The 27,318-nt window shown below is 36.2% G+C and overlaps 1 protein-coding gene across 6 annotated transcripts in view; it reads left to right on the forward strand.

The window, feature by feature from the left end:
* Positions 1-27,318, forward strand: part of ATG5 (autophagy related 5) — a 120,260-nt gene that overhangs the window by 5,947 nt on the left and 86,995 nt on the right. For 4 of the 6 annotated variants that reach the window (XR_009543852.1, XM_060168008.1, XM_060168004.1 and 1 more), the window contains exons 3-4: positions 8,492-8,619; positions 17,422-17,500. Coding sequence is in view for 5 of the 6 variants with exons in the window: in XM_060168008.1 (XP_060023991.1) it covers positions 8,492-8,619; positions 17,422-17,500 (207 nt within the window). In the remaining variant the exon portion in view is untranslated. Of the gene's footprint in view, positions 1-7,251; positions 7,304-8,491; positions 8,620-17,421; positions 17,501-27,318 lie in introns of those variants that run through there. The other 2 variants (XM_060168006.1, XM_060168007.1) reach the window with 2 other exon arrangements.

A 27,318-nucleotide genomic window follows, 5' to 3' on the forward strand; every position in this document is an offset into this window, starting at 1 on the left:
GTTATGTGTGGTTTTTTAACAGGAAGGTATTTTGAAAATGCTAGGTTCAGACTTGATTCTTTTGTATTTAGGTGGTTCAAAGCAACTATTTAAATTCCTTTTGCAAGCTGAGTGAACATATGAATGTGTGTGTGACTTCATATGTTCATGAGCTAATATAGATTATATGAAATATATTGTTTAATAACATAAATCACTGTATATAGGCTTGTAGGTTTGAGTTAGTGTATTATCTGTTCTAAAAAAAAAGAGTATCAATTATCTTCTGATTTTAGTCTGCTTTTTTTTCTTTTCTAACTGCATATATATGATCCAAACATAAGCATCTGTCAGTCAGAGATAATAGTATCTTGCCTTTTTACTGAATAGTCCCTAGTAGGCAAAGACATTCTCAATTGTTATTTTAGGTTTTTTCTTTTCATCTCAGATACACATAATATTGTTTACTCAGGAGGATCTGGAGAAGTGGAAATGTATCTGTGGTTCTGGATTATTTCTTGTTTCGCTTTTTAAAAAAATTAATTAATTTTTTGGGCTGCATTGGGTCTTCGTTGCTGCGCGCAGGCTTTCTCTAGTTGCGGCGAGCGGGGGCTTCTCTTCATTGCGGTGCACTGGCTTCTCATTGCAGTGGCTTCTCTTGTAGCGGAGCACGGGCTTTAAGTGCGAGGGCTTCAGTAGTTGTGGCCCGCGAACTCTAGAGCTCAGGCTCAGTAGTTGTGGCACACGGGCTTAGTTGCTCCGCGGCATGTGGAATCTTCCCCGGACCAGGGCTCGAACCCGTGTCCCCTGCTTTGGCAGGCGGATCTTAACCACTGCGCCACCAGGGAAGTCCTCTTGTTTCACTTAAGTAATGCTTGCGCTTGGCTTTATTCCTGTCTGTTGGAGAGGCAGCAGTATTCCACAGCCTTCTCCAGCTGTGGGAAGTCAGACTGCTGGAAGAAGCTCCTTCAGGGGCCCGTTCACTAAATTTTGGGGTAGAGGAACTTGCGTTTTTCTCTGCACATTCTCGAATCTGGCATAGGTCATGCAAATGGTAAAACTCAGTGCATGAAAGCCTCTCCACACCCGTGTTAGGGGTTTGTTTTAACTTCTCTGGGTTTTCTTAATGAATGATAATTTCAGAGAAATTGGGCAGTCTTTTGTACTAGTACTTAGGTAGTCGTAGCTGATTATATTTATAAATTTGAGTCGTTTTAACTTTGGAAACCTCAACAATTTTCTGCCTTTAGAAAAACTTCCATAGTTAAAAATGAAGTGTGATCATAGTTTATTTTTAGAGACATTTCATTTGTTAGATGTATTTTTCCTCTTCTCCCCCTGTAGCATGGGTTAGGATATCATTTTTGTTTGTTTCCAAACTAGCTTTTGCTATTTTAATGAAAATTTTTAACTTTGGGTAGCTTTCTGATAGTATCTAAACAAAAGAGTATATGTGTCCAGTTGGTCAAAGTGGCAAAAATAAGAAATATATAATTTAAGACTGTTTACTTTTAAATCAGAATATGATGTTTGACACACTTTTCTGCAGTTAAAAAAAAATCCAAGTAAAGAATATAACATTTTTCCTTCCTTATATATGAATCTGTTTAAATATGAAAAGACCATTGTGAGAACTAGAGGGTAAGTTGTTTTCTGTCTGTTCCTAATCGAATTAAAAATGGAAAAGAGTAACAGGGGATAACTGTTGGAGGAAGAGGATTGTTTGGTCTAATAGTAATTGATTTTTTTTCTTGAATTCTTCCTAATTCTTCCCCCAAAAGAAACTCTTACGTAGTCATTGTGATTATGTTTTTGCAGAATATTGGATGATAGGCATATAATAAATATTAAACAAAGAACTGGATTTTAAAACCATGCAGCGTAATTCAGATTTTGTTCTTTAAATACATACATACTTAATAAACACATATGTACTTAAGTATAAGAAAGACAATATACAAAACCACTAGCAGTGGTTACCCTTAGAATTATTATAGGTGAGCATTTTAGTGCCAACATGATTTTAGTTCACCTGTCTCTTGGTTGTAAATTAAACTTGATTGTATTTTTTAATTGCTTTGAGTTATAATAATGATAACATTTTAAAGATTCTGGATGAAATGAGATGAAAATATCATAGCCTGAGAGCCAGTAGACCTCTTTCCCAGACATTCTCAAAGTTCAGGTGAGGTAACATAACAGGGTTGTCACCAAGGGTTGAAGAGTCCATTCACGTTCACGTGGAGGTGCAGGAAGGATGGGTGAAAGGGAATGTAGTTTATTTTTATTAATGTTTTATAGCTTATTACTTAGAAACTAGATTTAAAAATATCCACTTGTACCAAATTTATAAATTATTATTCATATAGTCTTCTGGGATTTCCTGTTTCCATTGGAAAAGCATGTTAATGTTAGACATATTCCTGTCTATTTGTTGGCTCCGTATAAATCTTTCAGCCATCATCCTATATGTATATCATTGAGAGTTACATCTTATTTTACAGGGAGTATTAGGAAGGAAAATAGGCAACTTTTCTGTTTTTGTTGTTTCTGTTATATTCATTTGAACTGTTGCTTTTCATTTAGATTATCCAGTATGAAACATACATACTAAATTGCATTCATAGTTTGTGACTTGTTACCAGAGGAAATCACACAGATATGTGGTCATCGATTTGAGTGGACCTTAAACATTTCCCAGCATTCCTTTTATGTTTCCTTAGTTAGCTGTCTCTGTTCTTCTCCACTAGGACTATTTCTCTGAGTCCTGACCTCATCTTTCTTGACAGGTGACCTCACTTTCTACTTCACAAAGGAAATAGAAACCATACAATAGGACCTTCCTTAACTTTCTGCCACCAAGTCTGTAAAACATATCTGCACTCAACATATTTTTACTTCTCTCTCCTGTTTTAATGGAAGAGGTGTGCTTTCTTCCTAGACAAGGCCCAGCCTTCCATCTGTGTTCTGGATCCCATCTCCTGCTTCTCTATTTACTTTACTTTCAAATTTTTCTATCTACTGACTTCTTTTTTTTTTTTTAATTATTTATTTATTTATGACTGTGTTGGGTCTTCGTTTCTGTGCGAGGGCTTTCTCTAGTTGTGGCAAGCGGGGGCCACTCTTCATCGCGGTGCGCGGGCCTCTCACTATCGCGGGCTCTCTTGTTGCGGAGCACAGGCTCCAGACGCGCAGGCTCAGTAATTATGGCTCACGGGGCTTAGTTGCTCCGCGGCATGTGGGATCCTCCCAGACCAGGGCTCGAACCCGTGTCCCCTGCATTGGCAGGCAGACTCTCAACCACTGCGCCACCAGGGAAGCCCTATCTACTGACTTCTTCTTTGCAGTATTTATATTGTCTCAAATCCTATCTATCCTAAAACAGCCCTCTGTTGACCCCATCCTCCTTTCAACTGCTTGCTTTTCCTTCACAGCCAGACTTATTAAAAAGACTGTCTGTACTCATTGTTTCCTTCCCATCTCCCATCACTTACTTCACTGTAATCATATTTCACCCTACTCCAACAGAACTGTTCTTGTCACTGTCACTAATGACATCTTTTTTTTTTTTTTTTTTTTTTACCAGACCTAGAGTCTGTTTTTGACCTTTCATTTGCTTGATCTCTCAGCACTATTTGACGTCATTGGCTGTTTTCTCCATTGCTCTGCAGTGCCTCATTCCTGGTTTTGCTTCTGTGGTCCCCTTTGCCAGGGGACCTCTTTTGCTTGTTGCTCAGTGTTGGCATTCGTTGGGGCTTTGCCTTTTTTTTTTCTTTTTCCACTTCACTGTTCCCCCCCCTAGAGCTTTCACTCCATTTTTATGTCTTTGTTGAGCATTTTTATATTGACAGCTCCCCAGGATTTTTCTCCTGAGCTCCAGACCTATATGTCTTTCTGCTGGATAACCTCACTTAGATATCTTGAAGGAACTCAAACTGAGTGAGTTTGAAACTGGACTCATCATCTTTACTCCAGAAAACCTGATTATCTGCCATCTTCCCTTCCTGTTTTATCATCCAGCTAATTAATTACTCTTACAGTAATTAATATGGGACTCATGCTTTGATACTTCCTTCTCCCGTATCCCTGACATTAATTCATAACTTAGTCCATCTGATTTTACATTTCAAATATTTCACGCTTTTCTGATTCCTTTCATACCCACTGATACAGCCTAGTTCAGGCCACCATTTAAAAACTAGTGTATTGGGACTTCCCTGGTGGCGCAGTGGTTAAGAATCCACCTACCAGTGCGGGGGACACGGGTTCCAGCCCCGGTCTGCGAAGGTCCCACATGCTGTGGAGCAACTAAGCCCGTGTGCCACAACTACTGAGCCTGCACTCTAGAGCCCGCAAGCCACAACTACTGAGCCCGCATGTCACAACTACTGAAGCCCGCGTGCCTAGAGCCCGTGCTCCACAATGAGAGAAGCCACCGCAATGAGAAACTCGCGCACCGCAACAAAGAGTAGCCTCCTCTCGCCCCTGTGCGTAGCAACGAAGACCCAACTCAGCCAAATAAATAAATAAATTTATAAAACAACAACAACAACAACAAACTAGTGTATTGTATAGTATTAACTAATTTCCCTGGTTTCAGTCTTGCCCTCTTTCCATTTTCCAGTCTGCAGTTGGAGTCATCTTTTCAGAACATGTATCTGACATTGTCACCTGCCAGCTAGAAACCTTTAGTGGCTTTTCATTGTCTTTAGGATCCTTAATATAGTTTGCAAGCTCTTCATGATCTGGTCCCTTGCTTCTTCAGTATTATTCTGTCCTAAACCTCTACAGTCCTGTTGTATTCAACTTCTTATAATTCCTCACGTGCCAGTCTTTGTCCTTTTGTATTCACGCCATGCCTTCTTGCAGTTCCCTCTGCTGGAATGAGCAGCAGTATCTCCCACCCCTACTCACACCCAGACATCCACACCAACGCATGTTTGGTTCATTCCTGTTTCCCTTTTGACCCTTGCCTTAAAATTGACTTCCTGTCAAGGCTTCCCTGAGCTCCTAGGTTGGGTTAAATTTCTTTGCTACTTGCTCCTATAACGTTCTTTACTTCCTCTTTGCATTCATCATATTTGTAATTTTGTTTTTACTGTCTGCCTCTCAAGCCTGTAAGCTCCATGAGAGGAAGAATTCTTTGTCTCATTCAGTGATCTATCCTCATCACCTAGTGTGATGCCTCACACATTGAAATGGGACAGAATTCTAGTGTATTTTAATTCTGTTTTTGTTTTTAGATAAGTGAATCTCTAATTTTATAATTGAAAATTGTTGGACAAAATAGGATTTGGTGTAAACAAATAATATTATGGGCACTTTTTTTCTGAAACATAAGTAATCTATACAACTATGTAAAACATGTATTACTTATAAGCTGTACAGAAAAAAAAATGAATCACTTGTGTCATACTGAGTACTTGACAGTGCTGAATGAGGAATAAGGGAATGACAGAGTCCACGTAGTGGACAGTGTTCCCGGGGGGGTTAATCCTTTTTGTATTAAAAGAACTTAAAGAACCTTGAAGACATTAATCAAAGTGAAATAAGCCAGACACAAAAGGACAAATATTTTATGATTCCATTTAGATGAGGTACCTAGAATGGTCTAATTCAAAGAGACAGAAAGTAAAAAAGTGATTATAAAGGGCCGGGGGGAAGAGGAGAACGGGGGAATTACTGTTTAATAGGTACAGCGTTTGAGTTTGGGATGATGAAAAGTTCAGGAGATGGACAGTGGTGATAGTTGTACAGCACTGTGGATGTACTTAATGCCACTGAACTATACATTTAAAATGGTTAACCTGGTAAATTTAACACTAGGTATATTTTACCACAATTTTTAAAAATGAACTTGAAGTAAACCAATTTGGTACACCAAAGAAAAACCTTATGTGATACAATCTGGATGTAGAAGCCAGGGTGATGTCTCTTTGCTGTTATTTTCTTTCTCTTTTTACCTATTTAAATATTTACTAGATAAAGTATCTATACCTACTCTAGTTATTTCTTAGTGCTACTATGTATAGATATTTATGTTAGTTACTGATTACTCACACAGGCTAATTTAGGACAGAAGATTCCAGCTACATTTTAGTGTACCTTCTGTCTGAAGAATGAGCGTTCTTTTACAATTTATCACTTTTGACCTTTTGTCCCACTTAACCTTTTGCATCTCCGATTCATTCAGCAAATATTTATTGTATGCCTGCTATGAAGCAGGCACGATTTTGGGCATTGGGAATGTTAGTTAGCAGTGAACAAAACAGATGAAAACCCCTGTCTTACTGGAGCTTACATTCTAATGTTCCTCATTCCTTATTGTAAATAAGTTTTTGTTTCATGAAAATCATTTGTGAATTTTTCAGCATATTTGGTTGAACCCTATGCATGTAGTACAGCTCTTTCCAAAATCAGGAGTTGATATCCATACTCATTTAGTCCTGATATATCTTCCTTCCTATGATCTCCATAGGGTAATATCATTCTCTACAGAATAGATAGCTATGCAGTGCCCAACAGACATTTTAAATTAAAGTCCTTGACTTACTAACATAGAACTGTTGGACTAATAGACCATACTTATTTATTTTTTAAAAATGGCTAACTTACCGTGCTATTTTAATTTCTTAGAGACTGTCCATGATACTTCTGTACTTGATTCTGTCATTTCTGACTCTAATGAATCATTTCTTTGCCATTTATTTAATAGAATATGGTTTTGGCAAGTTATTTAAGCTGTATGTAAAATAGAGGTGATAATAATTCTGCCTGTAAAACAGCTAGTGCTTTTCCTTATACATAGTATTAGTTTCCTTTTTTTTTCTTCCCTAATCACATTCTAGTTGTTTCTTTATAAAAGAGGAACTTATGTTCTGTTGAATCCACACAGCTATCCAACACCTTGTTCCTAGTATTGGTACCTTTTATTCCATACTGGAGCATGCCAACTACTGCCCATACCCCTGTACCCTGTAGCTCCTAGGACTACTGTCATGTTCCCTTACCTAACTGGGGCCTGTTACCTTGATCTTCAGTGATTAAGTATCAGAGTCCCTTTAACCAGAATATTTCTCTTTGTATGTATTTCCCAGGCTGCTACATAATTCTACTTAATTTACTGATCAAAAGACCTAACCTTGAATAAGCAGCATGAAAATTGATGCAGAGTTACACTCACAGAAGCAGGTGAAAGAGAGTAACAAAACAGTTTTACCAGCAAAAGAAGACAGAAGCTTAGGAAAACAAGAAATGGCTGGAGAGTCTGCTGCAAAGGAGGAAAATACATGAATTTTTGCCAGTTTCCTCCTTTTATCTACTTGTAGGTTCTTTAAATAAATTCTTGCTCTTTTATGTTTTCTTTCTCGGTACCTTTCCTAGGGGAAAAACGCTGACAGCCTTCATACTATTCCAGTTGAGGCTTTACCAACCTCAGTGTCCTTTCCAGACTTTTCTCTCTCCGGAGTCCAAGTAGGTCCAGCCTCCATAAGGATAGATTGAGGGAGTTGATTGACAGTGGGAGGATCATCAGTCTACCAGCATTATACTCTAAGCTTGTACTTCATTGCATTTAAATATTTGAATGTGTAGCTCAAAAGTCAGTCATCTAACTTACCTCTCTCCTTGAGATTTCTTCATTAGTAATCACAAAAATCTGTTCTGACTTCCAGACCTCCCCCACTTTTCCATTCCTTCTTTCTCATCTCATGTAATACTTCCTTAACAGATTTCCTATCTAGAATCTTACCTTATTGCAATTTTTACATACAATGGCTAGAATATTCCTCAAGCACTGTTTTTCATCATGCCATTAATGGTATCATAGTAGGCTTCACTGTTTATCAAATGAAAATTTCTATTCCACCTTCAAAGTTCTTTCTATTGCTGCCATGAAGTATTTTTGTAAGTACTTTTTATGAATTTTCTTTATTTTGTTTTGTTTTTAGCCTCCACTTTATTTTAGCCTCATAGAAAAGGATAGATTATGTCCTTGTCTTGGTGTTCTTCACTGCAACTAAGCCAGTACACAGTAGATTATCAAAATGTGATGGACCAATTGAGAAGTCCTGATTGATAAGTCAAGGTGTACATTAGACTGAGTTGATTATCTTCTCAGAAGTTGAATTAACTCAGGTGAATCATATTAATTTTTAAGTTAAATTTGATAGAACTAATAAGTATCCTAAATAGTATGACATCTGATTGCATTGTATTTTTATTTGGAAAAAAGTATTACAGAAAGATTGCACATAGACTTGTGTTGTTTATTATTCCAGGCATTTATCTTATAAGCTATACATAAGTAATGACCTCATAAGAAATTTTAAAACATCTTAGCCTTTAGCCTTTGATTTTCTATAGAAAGCAGTTGACATTGTGTGGAATATTCAAAATAATGCAAAGAAAATGGTTGTTTTTCAGAATATTCAAAATATATTAAAAAGCCTATTTAGTATATTTCTTTTTGAAAAAATAGTAAATAAATATGGTTTACAAATTTTCATTTCAGTTGCTTTTGCCAAGAGTAAGTTATTTGACGTTGGTAACTGACAAAGTGAAAAAGCACTTTCAGAAGGTTATGAGACAAGAAGACATTAGTGAGATATGGTTTGAATATGAAGGCACACCACTGAAATGGTGAGTGAATTTTTCTGCATTATTAAGCATTGAGTATATACTAGCTTTAAGAAGGTATAGTGCCTTGAAGCAGTTTTTTAAAAGTTCTATACAAGAAATCATTAGTCTAGCTCTATAATACAGTGAATTTTAAACCAATGCTGGAATATTTTATTGGCAATATTTCTGTCTTCTATTTGGATGCATGGGAGACTGGACAGATTTGTATATTTTCATCAATAGATTTTTTTATACGGCATAATAATAGTATATTTGGTTGTGGAGTTTTTGTTTTTTATTTTTTTTAAACCTATATTTAAAACGCCCTTATGAATAAGTCACTCTGTGACACTATTCAGTTTTGTTTCTATCTCTAAAATCTTTATAAACAGAACTTTATATACACATGATTACCTAAAGGGGCATCTTTTAAACTGATTGTCATATATAGTTGACCACTGTGCTATAAGCACATGTTGTTTAGCCTTGGTTTAGTATTTAAATTATATTGATTTCCTTTTTGTGTGAAAAATAATTTTGGTAGTATATCGGAATACCATTTTTTCAGAAACATTTAAAATAAATACCTTTTCAGACACATAAATCTGGGCTTATCCATGTATAGATGATGTAATTTTGTACTTCCTCTGTTACTGGAGCTTTGGTCATTGTGCTTCCAAAAATATTTAATGAAATTGAAGAAATTACAGGGAGAAGAATGTTAAAAAATGACTCCAAGATACGCTGAGATATAGGTGTTGAAATGCTGCCATATAGATGTAGTTGAATGAGAAAGATACAGGCTGAGTTGAGCTTTAAGTGAAATATGAAAAATGTAAATAGTTTAATAATGGACTTGCTCTTTGAATCTGGGAATAATAAAAATGAAGAGTTTTAAAAGAGACTTAAAGCAAATAAAAGGAAGCTAGTAGGTGTGTAATAAGTGCAGCTGACTTGAATCCAAGGATTACTTAGAAACAAGGAGTGAACTTTTAGAACTCACCTTGTGCTGATGAATTTCCAAGAGTGGGTAGATTTCTCTTAATGATTTAGAGACATGCAAGGTGATATCTTGTATTGAGTTATGGGTCACATCACTAACCTTTTTTTTCTTTTTTTTTTTGTATAACGTTCATTATTTAGTCAAAACAGAATACTGAGCTTCATAATCACATTATCAGACTCATTATGACTCTTGAATAGTTCTAGACCTCTGGCAGCATAGATAAGTCAATGTTTTCTGTTTCTTTTTATTTCTCAGAAGAATTGGAGGTTTTGGAATGGGAAGGTGGCTTAGAAGAAGTATAAGAGGAGCAAGGATCAGGAGAGTAGAGGGAGAGGAAGGAGGGGGAAAGATTGTGGGTGAGTAGCAGCAATAGGGTATCTCTGTGTTCTTGACAGTTCTATCTGTATTATAGATGGATGTTGAAATTGTATTGCTTTATGTGTATTAGTTATAGATTCCCTTAAGAACTCATGTGACTGACAGTGGGCTTTTCAGTTTTATCACTGTAAAGCATGGGTTCTCAACCAGGGCCCTACTGACATTTTGGACCCAGATAATTCTTTGCTGTGGGAGAGCTACTCTGTATGTTGTAGTGTTTTTAGCAGCAGCCCTGGTCTCTACCCACTATTGCCAGTTGCACGCCCTTCAGTTGTGATTGTAAAAATGTTGCTAAATGTCCTGGGGCAAGGGGTGCAAAACCACCCCCAGTTGAGAAACTCTGGAAAAGATGGGAAACCTCAATTTAGTTTTTATAGTGAATGATTATTAAGTCATCATCTTTCAGCTGCCGTTTTAATTTATCTTGTGTGGTGATTATTTTTGTATTTGCTATGATTTGTCTTCTGTAGGTTTGTATTCTGTATATGATATCAGTAAACAACATTTGGACTCATTCCTCCCTGTTACGACAGAGTGATGATTTTGGCTTCAAGAGACGTGTTCCTACTTTGTCATTATTTATCCCTTCTGAAATCTTTTATTAAAGAGTGAAATTATTCTTCCTTTTAGAGAGCTTATGTGAAAGCAGTTGTGTTCACATATCTTCATTTTAGTTTTTGGGGTGTTAGCATAAGCTTTTTATGCATGATACCACTTTCATAGCTGTGTCTTGCTGTACACTCATTGTATTTAATGGCTTTTGATACAGCTTTTCCTGTAGTGTTAGGTATTCCATATATTTGAGGAATGAATAACTTACCGAGGCATGAATAGAATTTAGGACCTCTGGACTAAGTTCTGATCTTTTCTCTCTTTGCTCCCAACAATAGCAATTTTCTCTTGTGTGATAAGAGTTATCTTCCTGGAAGTAGGATGTTGATATCTATGTGGCATTTAAGCAGGGGCTTCATAGGATAGGATAATCATTGTAGGGAAGCAGCTACCACTGAAGCTTTGTAGGACTTGGACTTTTGAGACCATAAATGTGTCTTAAGCATAGAGGAGCATTTATTTCAGTAGGATGATAATATCTGCCTTATACTTGATTCTTTGGAGTTTTAAGTAAATTCAAGTGAGAAAGGAAATCAAACACCAGTTTAGACAATTCATAAAAGAAGGAAGAAAGCATAAATTGATATTCCTTCTCTCTCTGTAACCCTTTCTCCTATTCATATTAATTATTATTACAAATATTTAATCATCTGTGAGATGCTTGAGCAGGTGCTCTGTACCTTAAGCAGTAGCTTGTAAGAGGTGCTACATAAATGTTTGTTGAATGAAAAAATGAATCTAAATAAGTCTCTTTTTTTAATTGAGAAAACTGAGGCTCAAATAAATAACTTACTCAAATGAGCAAGCAGGACCATATTTTGAGGGCTCTTTCTACCATACGTGCTGATATTCTCTTTCTTAGTTGTTGTTGTTTTCTCTGATTCTGTATGTTCTAATTACTTATGTTAATTTGTCTATATTAGAATAGAAAAGTATTTAAGAACTGTGGTATGCACATAATGAATACTTAATATGTTGTTGATTTGTAGAGAGATGCCAAGGAGGCCTTATCTGATTAGTGCTTTTAAAAATTGTATGGGAAATGGAAAGTGCTGATCTTAATTCAAATTAAGGATCTCTTTTTAAAGAGTGATTTGAGTTGATTAGTCAGCAGAGGGTGCTCTAACATTGCATTTTAAGGGATAAAGTTTCTTGTTACCATAACTCAAGTGTTCAAAATTTGTATTTGTTACTTTTATATTAGGCTTATCTTAAGAGAAAAGTTCTTGGTTCTTCTAAAGAATACTTTGTTAGTATACCCTAATGCTAGTTAGATCTTAGGCCTCCAGGTACAAAATTTAGAAAAAGTTTCTTTGTCAACTGTAAAACAAGTGTCTCTACAAGGATATTATTATTTTGTGTAAATTGACTTATTTTCAGGACTGGTTGTTGAAAATGTTGAAACTACCTTTGGAGTTAAAAAAAAAGGCAGCAAATACTGATGTTGATCTTAAATGTAGGCATAATACAGTGACCCAGAATTTAATACTGTACCTATGTGATTTCAGAAGTAAATTTTAACAAAGTAATTTAAACATCTTAATTGTAAATATCGTGCAGGCTCTTCTCTTATGTCCAGTCATTTTTCTAAGGTTGTGCATTTTTAGAATTTTATAAATTATTCTGTAAACTAGATTTTTTGAAATGTGGTTGACTTAGCATTTTATACATGTAGTATCCCTTTAGTTGGTTATTTCTGTACTTTTCCATCCATAAGAATAGGCTTAGAAAGCTGAGAAACACAGCACTGGCCTGTAATTGTCTGTGTTTGTACTATAGACAGAGTAACGCAAAATAGATTGTAATCATTAAATTACTTTGGTTTACAGTTTGAGTTAAACCCTTATTCATTAGAATGTAATCCTGTTTTCAGTGAATCACTAATGTAGCAAACTTATGAATAGGATGCATTTATTTCAGTGAAATGGAGTGGGACAATAGTTCTCTAGTATATAGGGAAGATTCCTTTCACTACTGATCTTAAAATACTGGTTTGCTATCTAACTGCAGATGTTTAGACTAGAATGAGCACCCTTGGCTGACGTCAAAGCGTATCTGTTACTGCCATGCCATGTGCCAGTATGTATATGTATTTTAGCAGTAATGAAAGGGTAAAGAAGAAGCAACTTATGCAAAAAAAAAAGGAAACGTTAATTCATTTAGAGAATTGAATTTAGAAAAGGCTAGAGCAGTTTAAGGAAGAGAAAGAAAATGAATAAAATGTGAAAGTAGACACAACACTAAATATTCCGGTGCAGTTAATTTTTATAGCGCGGTAGATTGAAACTTTACCAGTTTGGTCCTCTTCTGCGGTATTCCAGGTTCAAATCCTCACCACTTCCTTTTCTTTTAAATTTAGGTTAAATTGGCAGGAATAGCAGTGTAACAGCCAAATGGCTACATTACGATTTACTCACAGTTATGGCTTACATGGTTTCTGTGTTACGGGTTAGGAGCCTCATAACAGAATTACATGGAATATCTGTTTAGAGGAATTGTGCAAATTAGTACTTTGAAATCTTTGACATAAATCAGATAATAGTGTAAGAGAAAGTCAGTACTTGTAATTTTTGCCAGTTCTGTTTTTTAGATTTTCTTGCATACTAATAGATTCATCAGAAATAAGCAATCTTGGAACCAGTTAATTCAGATGGTGTATTTGTTTGGAGTTAGTATAATACTTGCATCAAAATCGTTCTGACATAAGCATCTGCATTGATGATCCACGTATGGTCTATATACTTTGACAATAGATAGAAGTAAATAGTTATTTTACTCCTAAATTTTTCTGGCTTAGTTTTATTTCTAACGATTGTTACAGGATAACTGTTAGCTATTGTATTATTTAGAATGCTCTTATGTTAAAATTTTTTATATTTTTAAATCTTAAATATAAGTTTTAGAAATTATCATACTTAAATTTCCATCCTAACCTAACTTTTTCCTATCAGGAAAAAGTCATCATCCTTTACTTTTTTTTTTTTGCGGTACGTGGGCCTCTCACTGTTGTGGCCTCTCCGGTTGCGGAGCACAGGCTCCGGACACGCAGGCTCAGCGGCCATGGCTCACAGGCCCAGCCGCTCCACGGCTTGTGGGATCTTCCTGGACTGGGGCACAAACCTGTGTCCCCTGCATCGGCAGGTGGACTCTCAACCACTGCACCACCAGGGAAGCCCATCATTTACTATTTGCGACCAATGAACTTTAAAATACATGTGTGTGTGTGTGTGTGTGTGTGTGTGTATATGTATGTGTGTGTGTGTGTAAGTCACTTTATAAATAACTTAGAGAAGTATAAAGGAATGGCATATAACAACTTTATTATAGAAATTTTAATAAGCATTTAAATATAGAAATTCAATTTTTCACTCCATGTTTTCCTGGTTTCAAAGGTATATATATACCAGAAGTGGGCAATGTCCTCAATGCAAGTTACTGCTCATTAGTTGTCAAACATTCAAATAGACTTGTATGAGGTTCCAGCTTGTCATCGCTTCTGGCTCTTCTTGCGTTTAACGGCAATACTTTACGAAATTTAAAAAGCCCTAGATCGTGATTTGTTGTAAAATAATTTCTTTATTACATGAGTAAACATCCTGAATGAGCAGTCCAATTGTTTTTAATTTCTACATCATCTAATTCCTTCCAGTCATCTTTGTGTACAAATCTGGCTTTAATATTTGCCCACTTACTGTCAAGTAAATTGCAGTGTACAAATGGCATTAAAGATAAGAATACTGATCCACATCCTTTTAGCAAAATGGAATGGTCTAGGTTCTAGTCATGAAATACTGTATGAAGAAATCCTTTGTTTTGAATGACTAAGTGGATAAGAATGCCATATGTCCTTAGAAATACATTGTTTATGCATTAGTTCTTGAGTTTTATAAACTTCACCTAGGAAATCATCATCTAAAGACTCATAGTCTGAGATTTCACTTATATGATCAGTTTACCAATGTCATTAAAGTCTAAAGTACTGCTATCTGTCTCTTTGCAAAAATCTTTTGATTTATCTAATTATGTAACATCTTCCTCTGTCGATATAGGTGGAAAATAAGACATTTTGAATTTTCAGCTGTATTAATGAGAGATAAAAGCAGACTCCAAAGATGGGGTCTGCATCCTTATTTTATGCTTTTTGGAATATGATATAATGTTTTGGGTGACAAAGTAAGAAAATGGAAGAAGGATGCATTATTATATCTTTCTTCTAGGCATAACATTATTCTTCCAAATTCTTATTATTTTAATCTTTTTTTTAGTTAGGATAATTGATAAGTAATGATGAAATAATCCCTAGAATGATGAAATAGAAAAATGTTTCAAGATAGAGGAAAAAAATAGGATCACTAAGATACCACAATAGATCTTAGATTTGTAGAAGGGTCCAGTGAATTCACATGGCAGTTACTAGACAGACTAAGTTTTTTTCTTCTTTTTTCTTAAGTGAGTTTTCTCTGTGATTTGTGGAAGACTTTTAAGAAAGAATAAAAGGGGGGACTTCCCTGGTGGTCCAGTGGATAAGAGTTCACCTTCCAGTGCAGGGGGTGCGGGTTTAATCCTTGGTTGGGAGCTAAGAGCCCACATGCCTCACGGCCAAAAAAATAAAACAGAAGCAATATTGTAACAAATTCAGTAAAGACTTTTAAAATGGTCCATATCAAAAAAATCTTTAAAAAAAAGAATAAAAGTTATAAAGTATTAATCTTAAAATAGAGCTGCTCAGAAAAGAAGTTCAGAACCTAAAATTGGGTGCATTGGATCTTCATGGTATACCAAGGGTTAACTATTCTGTGGATCTTTGATTTATGCATTCAGCAGCTATTAGCTACTTTGTTCAAGATTCTGTGTACTTGGCAGGCCTTTTTTTTTTTAATATTGAGGGTAAAAAAATAACTGATTATTTTGAGTCTTTTTATGTTTAAATTGTATTCTAACTCAAATACTTGTTATTTATTTTTAAGGTTGTACTTGATTTTATGTGACTGTATAGATTACTTTAAGATAATATTTTATTTAACTTTAGAATTTGTATATAGTTCCATTTGTGAATGGTGGAGAACGTGTACAACACTGAATTGCTAGTCATTTTATGGGGTTACTGGTGAATCTATCCAATAGGTCAATAATTTGCTAAAGGGATTCTATAATTATATCTGCAGTGCTGCATCGAGTTTGGAAAGCAGTATGCTCTATTAGTTTAAGTACCCATATTCATTCTTAACCTAGTTGCACATAACTCAGAGGGACATGAAGACTAAAAAAGGTCTAATTTGTAAAAGTGCAGGGCATTATGTAGAGCCTGTGCAATTTTAAGAGGTCAGAGAGAAAGATCAGAATTGGATAGAATCTATAACTTGTTTATAGTGCAATATTTTTGTGTTTTTTTAATTAATATTTTTATTTCAGTTTTTAACTGAGACTGGAGTTTTTCCTGATTAGAGAATTTCCTAAAGGAAGCATTCTGTAATTTAGTTAATTCAAGATTTACTTCATATTCATTCCTAGTTATGAAGGATTTGTGTTAGATACTGACTTTCGACTAGAGAGAAGTTTGAGGGTTTTATTAAGAGATACAACACATATATGACTAAAACTACTCACTGTTTTATTTTGCTAGCAGGGCATTCATCTTAAATTCATTCTAAATAAATATATGATCTCTAATGACTGATGATTTTTCCACAATTATATTATATAGATGTAAGCAAACATAAATAGTATTAGCTAATATTTGAATATTGATCAGGTCATATATTTGGGTCACTCATTTGGAAGGAAATTAGATGTATTTTCAAAGTTTTCCACTCTTAAATTTAGGAGTAATTCACTAATATATAGGAAAGAACGGGACTGTACATAAAACCAGACAGTCTTCTTTTTGTCTTTGTTGGGAGGATTATTTATTCTGATTCACTGATTAAGCTACTTTAGATTCTTTAAAAGGATGTAAAAAATAAGGTTTGTCCACTGAAATCTGCAAGGTTTGTATTATTAACTTGCTTGTTACTAAATAATTTGCTTCACTGTGGGTAATGGTTATATTAGGAAATGTTCTCTCATTTAGGAAGTCCCAAATTTATTATTTTATTATTAGGCTACAGAAGAATATTTAGTGACTTTGCAAAATGTTCACATATTGTTATATGAAAAAAGCAGTCTGTAAAGGATAAGCCTAATGTATATTTAGATATGTATGCATAAAGAAAAGACTGGAAATTTATATACTGTAATGTTAATAGTAATAAGTACAAAATAGGTGATTGCATGCTCTTTTAGGTGCTCTTCTCAGTTCTTAACATTTTCTAAAATTTTGAGTTTTTTTTTTAACATCTTTATTGCAGTATAATTGCTTTACAATGGTGTGTTAGTTTCTGCTTTATAACAAAGTGAATCAGCTATACATATACATATATCCCCATATCTCCTCCCTCTTGTGTCTCCCTCCCTCCCACCTTCCCTATCCCACCCCTCTAGAAAAAAACTGGTTGCCCAATGTGAATGCTTGGATGATAATTAGATGTGGCAGTACTGTGACATAACCGTGCTCATGGCTGATAAAAGGTGCCTTAGTACAATTTCATTATGTATATTGAGGATTCCCTGGGGAACGGTATGGTTAGAAAGAAAAAAAAAAAACACCCGATGCCTAGAAACTATGCCATATTAGCCCAGGCAAGTAACTGTGTAAAACATTACCTTTCTGTGATTTGTGGTTGAAGTCCCCTGATGTTTGATGTTGAAACATGCTGGAAATTTATTTTGGAGTTGTAGTTTAACTTTAAATATTTATTTTATCTTAAAATATACTCTTTCATTTTTAGGCATTATCCAATTGGTTTGCTCTTTGATCTTCTTGCATCAAGTTCAGCTCTTCCTTGGAACATCACAGTACATTTTAAGGTATAGTTTAAATAACATTTCCCATTTGTCCCACTTGTGGTATTAGTAAGTAGACTTAGAGTAGAATTTTTTTTTAAGTTGTTTATTGCTTTTCCCATGATACTTTTTATTTGCTAAGCTGCCATTAGTGTTTATAAAATGCCTTTCATTTTCTTCTTAACTCTTGACAGAACCATCTAAACATTTAACGTATAAGTGCCTATTCTTTGTTGGAGCTGGATGCACTATGTTTAAAATTTATAATATTTTGGAATATTTATATTCATTAAAAAAAACCCTCAAATAGGAAGAACAAAATCCTGAGTGCATGTGGGCTTGGGAATGGGGAAGGAGGCAACCTAACACTGAGTAACTCTAAGGCTCTTTTGATGGAATGAAAAGAAGCGTTAGGAGACAGAAATACAAAGACTTGATTCAAGTCTGTTTTGAGAAATATTAATTCCTGTAGTTTTTAAGAGTCCAGGCTAGATTTTTTGTAACCTAATTTTGTCTCATTATTTTATAAAAATCTCATCACTCTTTCTCACTAAACACCCTGATTCTCCATCCTCCACCCCACAAGCAAGTACCGCTGAAGGATTGAACCCCCTCTATTAATTGATCACTAGGCAGTGATTCTCAAATGGTGACATATAGTGGGAGGGAGACATGCTAAGAGTTTGAGAAGTCATTTAGGTGTCTGATTTGCTTTCCCATTAGGGTCACTTATTCAAAGTCATTGCCCAAAGGCTCACCCAGTCTTCCTAAGTTACTTTCCTTTCCGTTTTACTGAAAGTGGATTTGTGGGGCGTTTGCATTTATTTCACTGTTATTTGCACTGATATACTTTGCACAGCACCATGCTACCACAGATGTTAGTTACCACGGAACCATAGAGTGAGGACATGGTTCTAATATGCATGAGTTTCAGTTACCATGAAGAACAAGGACTGCCTGTATGTATAATAATTTAAATGTAGAATGGTAGGAAGGTAAAACTACTCCAAGTATAATAAGTGTAGAGGTTCCATATTGCCTAACAGGTCTTTGCCATTACGTTGAAAAGCATTTCCAGTAATTGATTGTGTGTGTGTGTGTGTGTGTGTGTGTGTGTGTGTGTGTGTGTAGAATGCATCTAAAAGACTTTGAAATCTAGGTTAAAATATATCATAGTTACCCACTTGTTTATTCATTCAGCAAATACTGAGAGCCTGCTGTGTGCCAGCCACGCACTGTTCTAGGAGCCTGGGAGTGAATGATACAAAAGATAAACAAATTTTATGGTACCTAGTTGGCATTGCCTGTTAGGCCGTCTGTAATTATTGGTTGAATTAGTTGATGGATTGTAATAATGATAGGAAAGGCTTAGAATTCTTATGATTGGTATAGTGTTATGGTTCTCAGAGTGCTTGATGGACCCAGATCCATGGGGATTCCTATTTCCATAATAATATTAAGATGCTATTTGCCCTTTCCACTGTGTTTAAATTTGTACTGATCTGCAAAAGTGATGGTGAGCAAAACTTTTGGCACCTTAGCACAGAGCAAGGCCCTGTACCAAAATGTGCTAGTGGTCGTTGTATTCTTCACCACCACACACTAGGCCTGTCCTGGGTGAAGTGGTACAAATTATTAATTATTATTAATCTTGACTCTTAAGTACATGTCTTTTTAATCTCGTGGTGAAATGGGAATACACATAAAGCACTTCTGCTGTGTGCCAAATACGATGTTGTCTTAAGGAAAAGCATTGTGCCCTTGTTTACTTTGAGAGCTACATGAGCCACTTTTCTCACGGAACAGCATTTTTTATTTGAAAGAGTGACTGACAAACTGTGGTTTATTCACACTTGGGTATTTGTTAGTTTCTTTAAAACAAACAAAGTGACCTCTCATTGCAGAGAAAACAACTGACAGTATTTGTTTCCAATAATAAGATTTGCACTTTAAGTGAAAATTAGAATTTTAGAAAACATGTATCTGTCACCATGAGCTTGACAGCTTTATTATTCTCAAAGAATTTTCTGATGAGATTGGTGGTCATTTTAACAAATTGATTTTTAAGAAATTTTATATAGTGAAACATGAAAACGTTTGGAGAAGGCCTACCTTAACTCAGTAAACAGATACTTTCCAAATGATCAATGCATTATGTTGAGAAATTATGCATATGTGAAAGATCTGTTCAAAGTGCATGGCTGGCATCAGGAATTTTAATGTAACAGAGGTCAAAATGTTTATTGATGTGTTTTCAGATTCCACATTAATGTTATAATAAACTAATTGAATTGATGTAGTATCAAAAAAGAATATCCATAAATCTGAAAAAACTATTAAAATACGACTTTTTCCAACTACATATTTTTATAAACCTGTATAATTACATACTTTAACCAAAACAACTGCATAGTATTGAATGTGGAAGCAAATAAGATAACTCCATCTACTTCCCATTAAGCCAGACGTTATAAAGATATTTGCAAAACTATACAGCAGTGCCGGTCTTCTCCCTAAATTGTTGTTGTTGTCATCCTGGAAAATATAGTTATTTTTCACAAAAATACAGTTTTTGTGTTGACAGGTAATGGGTTTATTCTTTTTTTTTTTTTTCTTTTTTTTGCGGCACGTGGTCCCCTCACTGCTGTGGCCTCTCCCATTGCGGAGCACAGGCTCCGGATGCGCAGGCTCAGCGGCCATGGCTCATGGGCCTAGCCGCTCCGCAGCATGTGGGATCTTCCTGGAACGGGGCACGAACCTGTGTCCCCTGCATCGGCAGGCGGACGCTCAACCACTGCGCCACCAGGGAAGCCCTGGGTTTATTCTTGATATTTTAAAATGAATTGCTCTTTGGGATCCTTAGTAAGTCATACATTGTCTTCCCCGATGGAAAGTTTTTTAGAGAAATTAAATAGAAAGCAGAATGTTAGAGGATGTTTTAAATTTGCTCCAACTACCAGCGTGTTTCTGTCAGCTGCTCTTACTCTTTCTGACCCTGGCCTGTGTTGGAGGAAAATTATTGCCCAGATTTCTTTCTCCCTATACTAAGTTCCCTTTATTTAGGGTTATAAGACCTGGTTTACCACAAAGGTCGTCCTCAGGTATTTAATTGATAGCTTATACGGCCTGATGTAGGCCCACATCCCCTTGTAGTGCCTTACGGCTTTTGATTGATTATAATGAAACTGAGTAAGCATTAAATTTGCAGGTAGAAAAGCAATGCTTTTAGATTGAGGCAGCAAGTTTTCTTTAAGTTTCTAGAAAATAGTTTCTCATCAACAGGTTAAATTTATCGAGTAACAACTTTCTGTTAGTTGATGCATCAGTATTTTATGTTTTATGATTTTGTATTGAGTGTGTCAGATGATGTGTGTGCTTTAACCAGACTGCTTAGAATTTTTATTTTACAGTTGCTTTCAAAGATACTGATTTTAATTAGATTTTGTGCAACACTGAAGTCTCCAAGAGATTCCCCCACCTCCATCACACACATTTCTGTCAGTTCATAGTTCACACTGAATTCTTGGGGAGAAAACCTGTTAAAAATTTTTCGAAAGGACATATTTTCTCTAATCTTTAACTGACTTTGATGCTTGTCATTTGAATAGATTCATAATGTTTATAGTAAATGAATTTTAATGTCTAGAGCAGTACTTTACAAAATTTAACATACGTACAAATCACATGTGTGTCTTGTTAAAGTGCAGATTTTGATTCTGATTCCATAGGTTTGCGCTGAGGTTCTGCATTTTTAACAAGTTCGCAGTGCTGTTGATGCACCAGACCATGGGTTGAATAACAAGAGTTTAGAAAACAATGTAGGTTTAAAAGTTAGTGTTGGACTTCCCTGGTGGCACAGTGGTTGAGAATCCACCTGCCAATGCAGGGGATATGGGTTCGAGCTCGGGTCCGGGAAGATCCCACATGCTGTGGAGTGGCTGGGCCCGTGAGCCACAACTACGGAGCCTGCACTCTAGAGCCCGCAAGCCACAACTACTGAAGCGTGTGTGCCTAGAGCCTGTGCTCCACAACAAGAGAAGCCACCGCAATGGGAAGCCCATGCACCAGAATGAAGAGTAGCCCCTGCTCGCCGCAACTAGAGAAAAGTCCGTGCAAAGCAACAAAGACGCAACGCAGCCATAAATAAATAAATTTATTTTTTAAAAAAAGTTAGTGGTGTGTACAAAACCAAAAGGTTGTAAAGGATGATTCAGAAAATTGTTTTTGTAGGAATTTTTATATTATTTTTTGAATTCTGAGAGAGAAATATTATGCAATTGTAAAGTGTTAACTACTTTAAAACATGTAGATTTACTTTGCTTTCTTTTCCTGTTTACCAAAACAGGAATGAAAAAGGTATCTTCTTCATGGTTTTCTTAATTAGCTTCAAGGACATTTTTGATTCCTAAATCTGATTAGCCTCCTGAGAAAATTATTTTATTTCTCTTTCCTCAGCTTTTATTTTTTAAAATTCAAACCTGTATTAGAAAGATTGAGAGTCGAACACCCACATACCTTTCACCTGGATTTGCCAATTGGTATTTTGCTACCTTTGCTTTATTTCTCTCTGATTTTTTATTTGCTATTTTATTATTCCTATAGGCATTTTGCTTGCAAAGCTGCATTAAAATCAAAAGGTTGCTTACAGCGTGCAGTTTTTAAAGAGGGAAGTTAGTGTGATTCAGAAATTTAGTAACATCAAATGAAGAGAGTGGGCTCTTTAAAATGCTCAGGTCTATTGCATATCTATCCTAAAAAAAAATTAATGGAGTAAAAAAAACCCAACAATAATTCAGTGTTTTTCTTTTTCTCTTAATAAAATGGTGCTAAACTGATTTATTTAGGTTTTGAAAAGAACAGACATTTAAATTTTGAATCTTGACAGTGATTATTAGGGGTCAGAGCTCACATTTGCTAGGCAAAATTGGGTCAGCATTAAGGTAGATGTTTCTGTGTAAAACACTGCTGAATGATTGTGACCAGACAAACTTAGGTTTTTGGATCAAGGCACTCTATCTTTCCTGCGGTGCATGGGAAGGCACTACGACTGGTCCTGACTGTACTTGTAGGACTGACAACACCCTTTTTCTGATGGACAAGTTTTCTTACTAGGCCAAGAGCCACTGTGTCTCTCTCTAAGGTAATTTACCATGTCCCTGCTCCTTCCACTGTGTGTTGATGACATAGATCTGAGGTAGCTTTCCTTGTTCTTAAGTGCACATCATGGTCTCCCCTATGCTTCTGCTGCCTGTACTTCCCAGCTCTATATATTGGTGGCTGTCTTGAAGTGTTTTATCAATAGTGTATTATATTATCTGTCTGTCATGGTGGGACAGGTCACCAGAAATGTAGCAGCTTAAAACAGCGCACATTTATTATTGCACAGTTTCTGTGGGTGAGGCTTACCTGGATCCTCAGCTTAGTGTCTCACAAGGCTGTAGTCAAGGTATTGACTGGCCTGTATTCTTGCCTCGAGACTTGAGAATCTGCTTCCAAGTTCACTCAGGTTGCTGGCAGAGTTCATTTCTTTGTGATTGTGGGACTGAGGGATATATCTTCTTGTTGACTGTTAGCTAGAGGCCATACTCAGCACCTACAGGCTGCTTGAAGTTCCTTGCCATGTGGATTTTCCCAGCATGGTAGCTTACTTCATTGAGTCAACAAAAAGAGCCTCTAGAGCTAGTCTGTTAGCAAGACCAGAGTTATATAACATGACTTAATCACAGGAGTAGTATCCCATAATCTCTGCCACATTTTTTTTTAATTTTTAATTTATTTTTGGCTGCTTTGGGTCTTTGTTGTTGCATGTGGGCTTTCTCTAGTTGCGGCGAGCGGGGGCTACTCTTCGTTGTGGTGCGCGGGCTTCTCATTGCAGTGGCTTCTCTTGTTACGGAGCACGGGCTGTAGGCGTGCAGGCTTCAGTAGTAGCAGCATGTGGGCTCAGTAGCTGCGGCACACAGGCTCTAGAGCACAGGCTCAGTAGTTGTGGCGCATGGGCTTAGTTTCTCCACGGCATGTGGGATCTTCCCGGACCAGGGATTGAACCCGTGTCCCCTTTATTGGCAGGCGGATTCTTAACCACTGTGCCACCAGGGATGTCCCTTTGCCATATTCTTTTGATTAATGCAGATCACAGGTCCTACCTACACCCCAGGGGAAGGGATTACAGAAAGGTGTGGACACCAAGAGGTTGAGATCACAGAGGGTCACACATACTTAAAACTTTATGAAATAAGGTTTGTTTAGTCATTAAATTATGTATCAAATATTTATTGGGGTTAACATCTGCTTTCATCTCTGACAGTAAGTGGATTGTATTTTTCCTCTAGTCATAAGCAGCTATAAAGCCAGACAAAGTATATGAAGTAGAGCTGTTTTCAGGCACTGGATGTAGCGAGAAAGAGAACAAACTAGGTGAGCCCCACATTTAGCCCATCTCTGTGCTTCAGGGTAATTGGCTAACTATGTCATGGGGAGTGGAACTCAAGCAGAGCAAGGAAGTTCTACTGAACTGAGGGTGCAGAGACTGGAGTTTTGGGCTGCTGAAGCAGCTGGAACTTGTAGACAGGTTGTTGAAGAAGAGGGTACGTACAGAAGTATGAGTTCCCCAAGAGTGCCTGGCTGAGGGTTGGGCTGCACACATGTAGGTGATGTTCCTTAAGGCCTAGTAGAGAGTGCATATTAGGGGGTTAAAAGTGGGAGAAATATCATAATACCTGGAGATGTTGGATTTCAGCCCATCCAGAGTGGAGAAAGACCTAGTTAATATACTGGATATTAGTCTTAGATTCCTGAAAGGCTGTGCTTTTGGAAAGGTTTGGCAAGTTATGGCCCGTGTGCCAAATCTGGCCCACTGACTGTTTTTATATGTCCTGTGATCTAAGGATGTTTTTTATGTTTGTTAGTGGCTGAAAAGAAATTAAAAGAATAATATTTTGTGACATGTGAAAATGATGTGGAATATAAATTCTAGTGACCATAAATAATGGATGGATGCAGCCAGCCATGCTAATTCATTTACATACTGCTTTTGGACTACAACAGCAGAGTTGAGTGCTTGCGATAGACATTGTATGGCCCACAAATAATACATTTACCATCTTGCTCTTTACAAAGTTTAACTCCTCTTACAGAGTAAGGATTGCTCTAGATCTGCCCTAATAAAGCCTAAAATTAAGCCTTTTTAAGATCAAGGAGAGGCTCCAGGCAGAACAAACTCAACAAGAAAGACAGTATAATCTAGAATCCTTACACCATATTCACAATGTTTAGCATACAATCGTCTATTACTAGACATGCAAATAAGCAGGGAAACTTGAACCATATCAAGGGGAAAAGTGCTGTCAGTAGACATTGACCCTGAGATAACCCACATTTGGAATTAGCAAAAACTGAATTAAAGCAACTATTAAAAACTCAGTGACTTAAGATAACAAAATTGCAGAACTGAAAAGAACAGTATCTGAAATTAAAAGTTCACTGATGGACTTAACAGTGAATTGGAGATGGCATAAGAAAGCTTCTGTGAACTTGACAGATCCATAGAAATTATCCAATGTAAAGAACTGAGAGAAGAAAATTGGAGGGAGGTGGGGACAGAGTCCCAGTGACTTCTAGGATAATATCAAGCAGTCTAACGTCATGTAATTGGAGTCCTAGAAGGAAAGGAAGGAGGGCATGGGTCAGAAAGAAAATTTTAAGAAATATGATTTGACTCACATTTCCTGGTTTCAAAGCAACAGTAAACACAACTACATGGTACCAGCAACTAAAGTACAAGCAACCAAAGAAAAAAATAGATAAATTGGACTTCATCAAAATGAAATACTTTCTGTGCTTCAAAGGAAGCGAAAAGACAACCCACAGATTAGGAGAAAATATTTGCAAAATTATATATTTAATATGGTCTGGTGTCCCGAATATATAAAGAACTGTTAGAATTTAGTAATAAAAAGGTAAATAACCCAATTAAAAATGGAAAAAGGATTTGAGTAGACATTTCTCCAAAGAAGATATATAAATGGCCAGTAAGCATATGAAAAGAACCAAGCATAATTATTTATAGTTGCCAAGACATGGAAAAAACCTCAGTGTCCATCAACAGATGAATGGATAAGGAAGATGTGATATATATATATATATATATATATATATACACACACACACACACATACATACATATAATGGGATACTACTCAGCCATAAAAAAGAATGAAATTTTGCCATTTGCAGTAACATGGATAGACTTGGAGGGCATTATGCTAAGTGAAATAAGTCAGAGAAAGATAAACACTGTATGATGTCACTTATGTGTGGAATCTAAAAAATAGGATAAACTAGTGAATATGACGTAAAAGAAGGAGATTCACAGATACAGAGAACAAACTAGTGGTTACCACTGTTGGGGGAGAGGAGACATAGAGGTGGGGGAAGTGGGAGGTACAAACTCTTCGGTGTTAGATAGGCTCAAGGATGTACTGAGCAACATGAGGAATATAGCCAGTATTTTGTAATAACTGTAAATGGAAAGTAACCTTTAAAAATTGTATAAAAATAAAAAATGAAAAAAAACCCACAAAACCTCAGCATAATTAGTCATTAGGGAACTGCAAAGAAATACCTCAGTGACTTACCCCTTCATGCCCACTAAAATAGCTATAATCAAAATGTTGGACAATAACAGGTGTTGGAGAGAGTGGGCTAATCGGTACTTTTCATATGTTACATGTTACTGTTGTGAATGTAAAATGCTGCAGCTGCTTTGGAGAAAAATCTGGCAATTCCCTCAAATGCCATGTGACCCACCAACTCCATTCATAGTTATATACACAAGGGAATTGAAAACATATGTCTACCCATCAACTTGTACATGGTTGTTCATAGCAGCTTTAGTCATAAGAACCAAGAAGTGGAAGCAATCCAGATGCTTATCAACTGATGAATGGATATACAAAATGTATATCCATACAATGGAATATAGTTTGGCCGTAAAAAGGAACGGAGTACTGTTACATGCTGTAGCACAGATGAACCTTGAAACATCATACTGAGCCTGAGCAAAAGGAGGCAGACTCAAAAGGCTGCACTTTATATGATTCATTATATGAAACGTCCAAAATATGCAAATCCATGGAGACAGAAAGTTGAGTAGTGGTTTTCAAGAGCTGGAGGGAGGACAGAATGGGGAGTGACTGCTTACAGATACAAGGTTTGTTTCTTGAGTGTTGAAAATATTATGTAATTAGATAGCAGTAATGGTTGTACAGCTTGTGAATAGAGTTGTCCCTGGGTGTTGTGGGGGGTTGGTTCCATGACCCCCCTCTCCATAACAAAATCCGCTGGATGCTGAAGTCCCTTATATAAAATGGTGTAGTACAGTCAACCCTCCGTATCCACAAGTTCTGCATCCACAGGTAAAACCAACTACATTTTGATCCGTGGTTGGTTGAATACATGGATGAAGAAGCTGCAGGTATGGAGGGCAACTGCATACTAAAAACTACTGAGTTCTGGTCTTTAAAATGGTCAATTTTAAGTGAATTGTATATGAACTATATCTCAATTTTTAAAAAAAGAAATAATGATTAATAATTTTCCAAATTTGGGGGAGAAAACAGTCTGTGTGTTAAAGAAAGTCAGCAAATCTAAAGCAAGTAACTATATAGAAAACCACATCCAAGCACATCACAAACTGCTGAAAACCAGTTATAAACAGAAAATCTTGAAAGCAGCCACTAAAAAAATGACACAAGAGAACAGTAGGTTAATGATGGGTGACTTCTCATCAAATAGTGAAGAACAGAAGAAAATGGAATGATGTCTTAAAGCACTGGAAGAAGCTA

The sequence above is a fragment of the Lagenorhynchus albirostris genome, chromosome 12 (genome assembly GCF_949774975.1).
Source record: "Lagenorhynchus albirostris chromosome 12, mLagAlb1.1, whole genome shotgun sequence".
In the NCBI taxonomy this organism is placed as follows: domain Eukaryota; kingdom Metazoa; phylum Chordata; class Mammalia; order Artiodactyla; family Delphinidae; genus Lagenorhynchus; species Lagenorhynchus albirostris.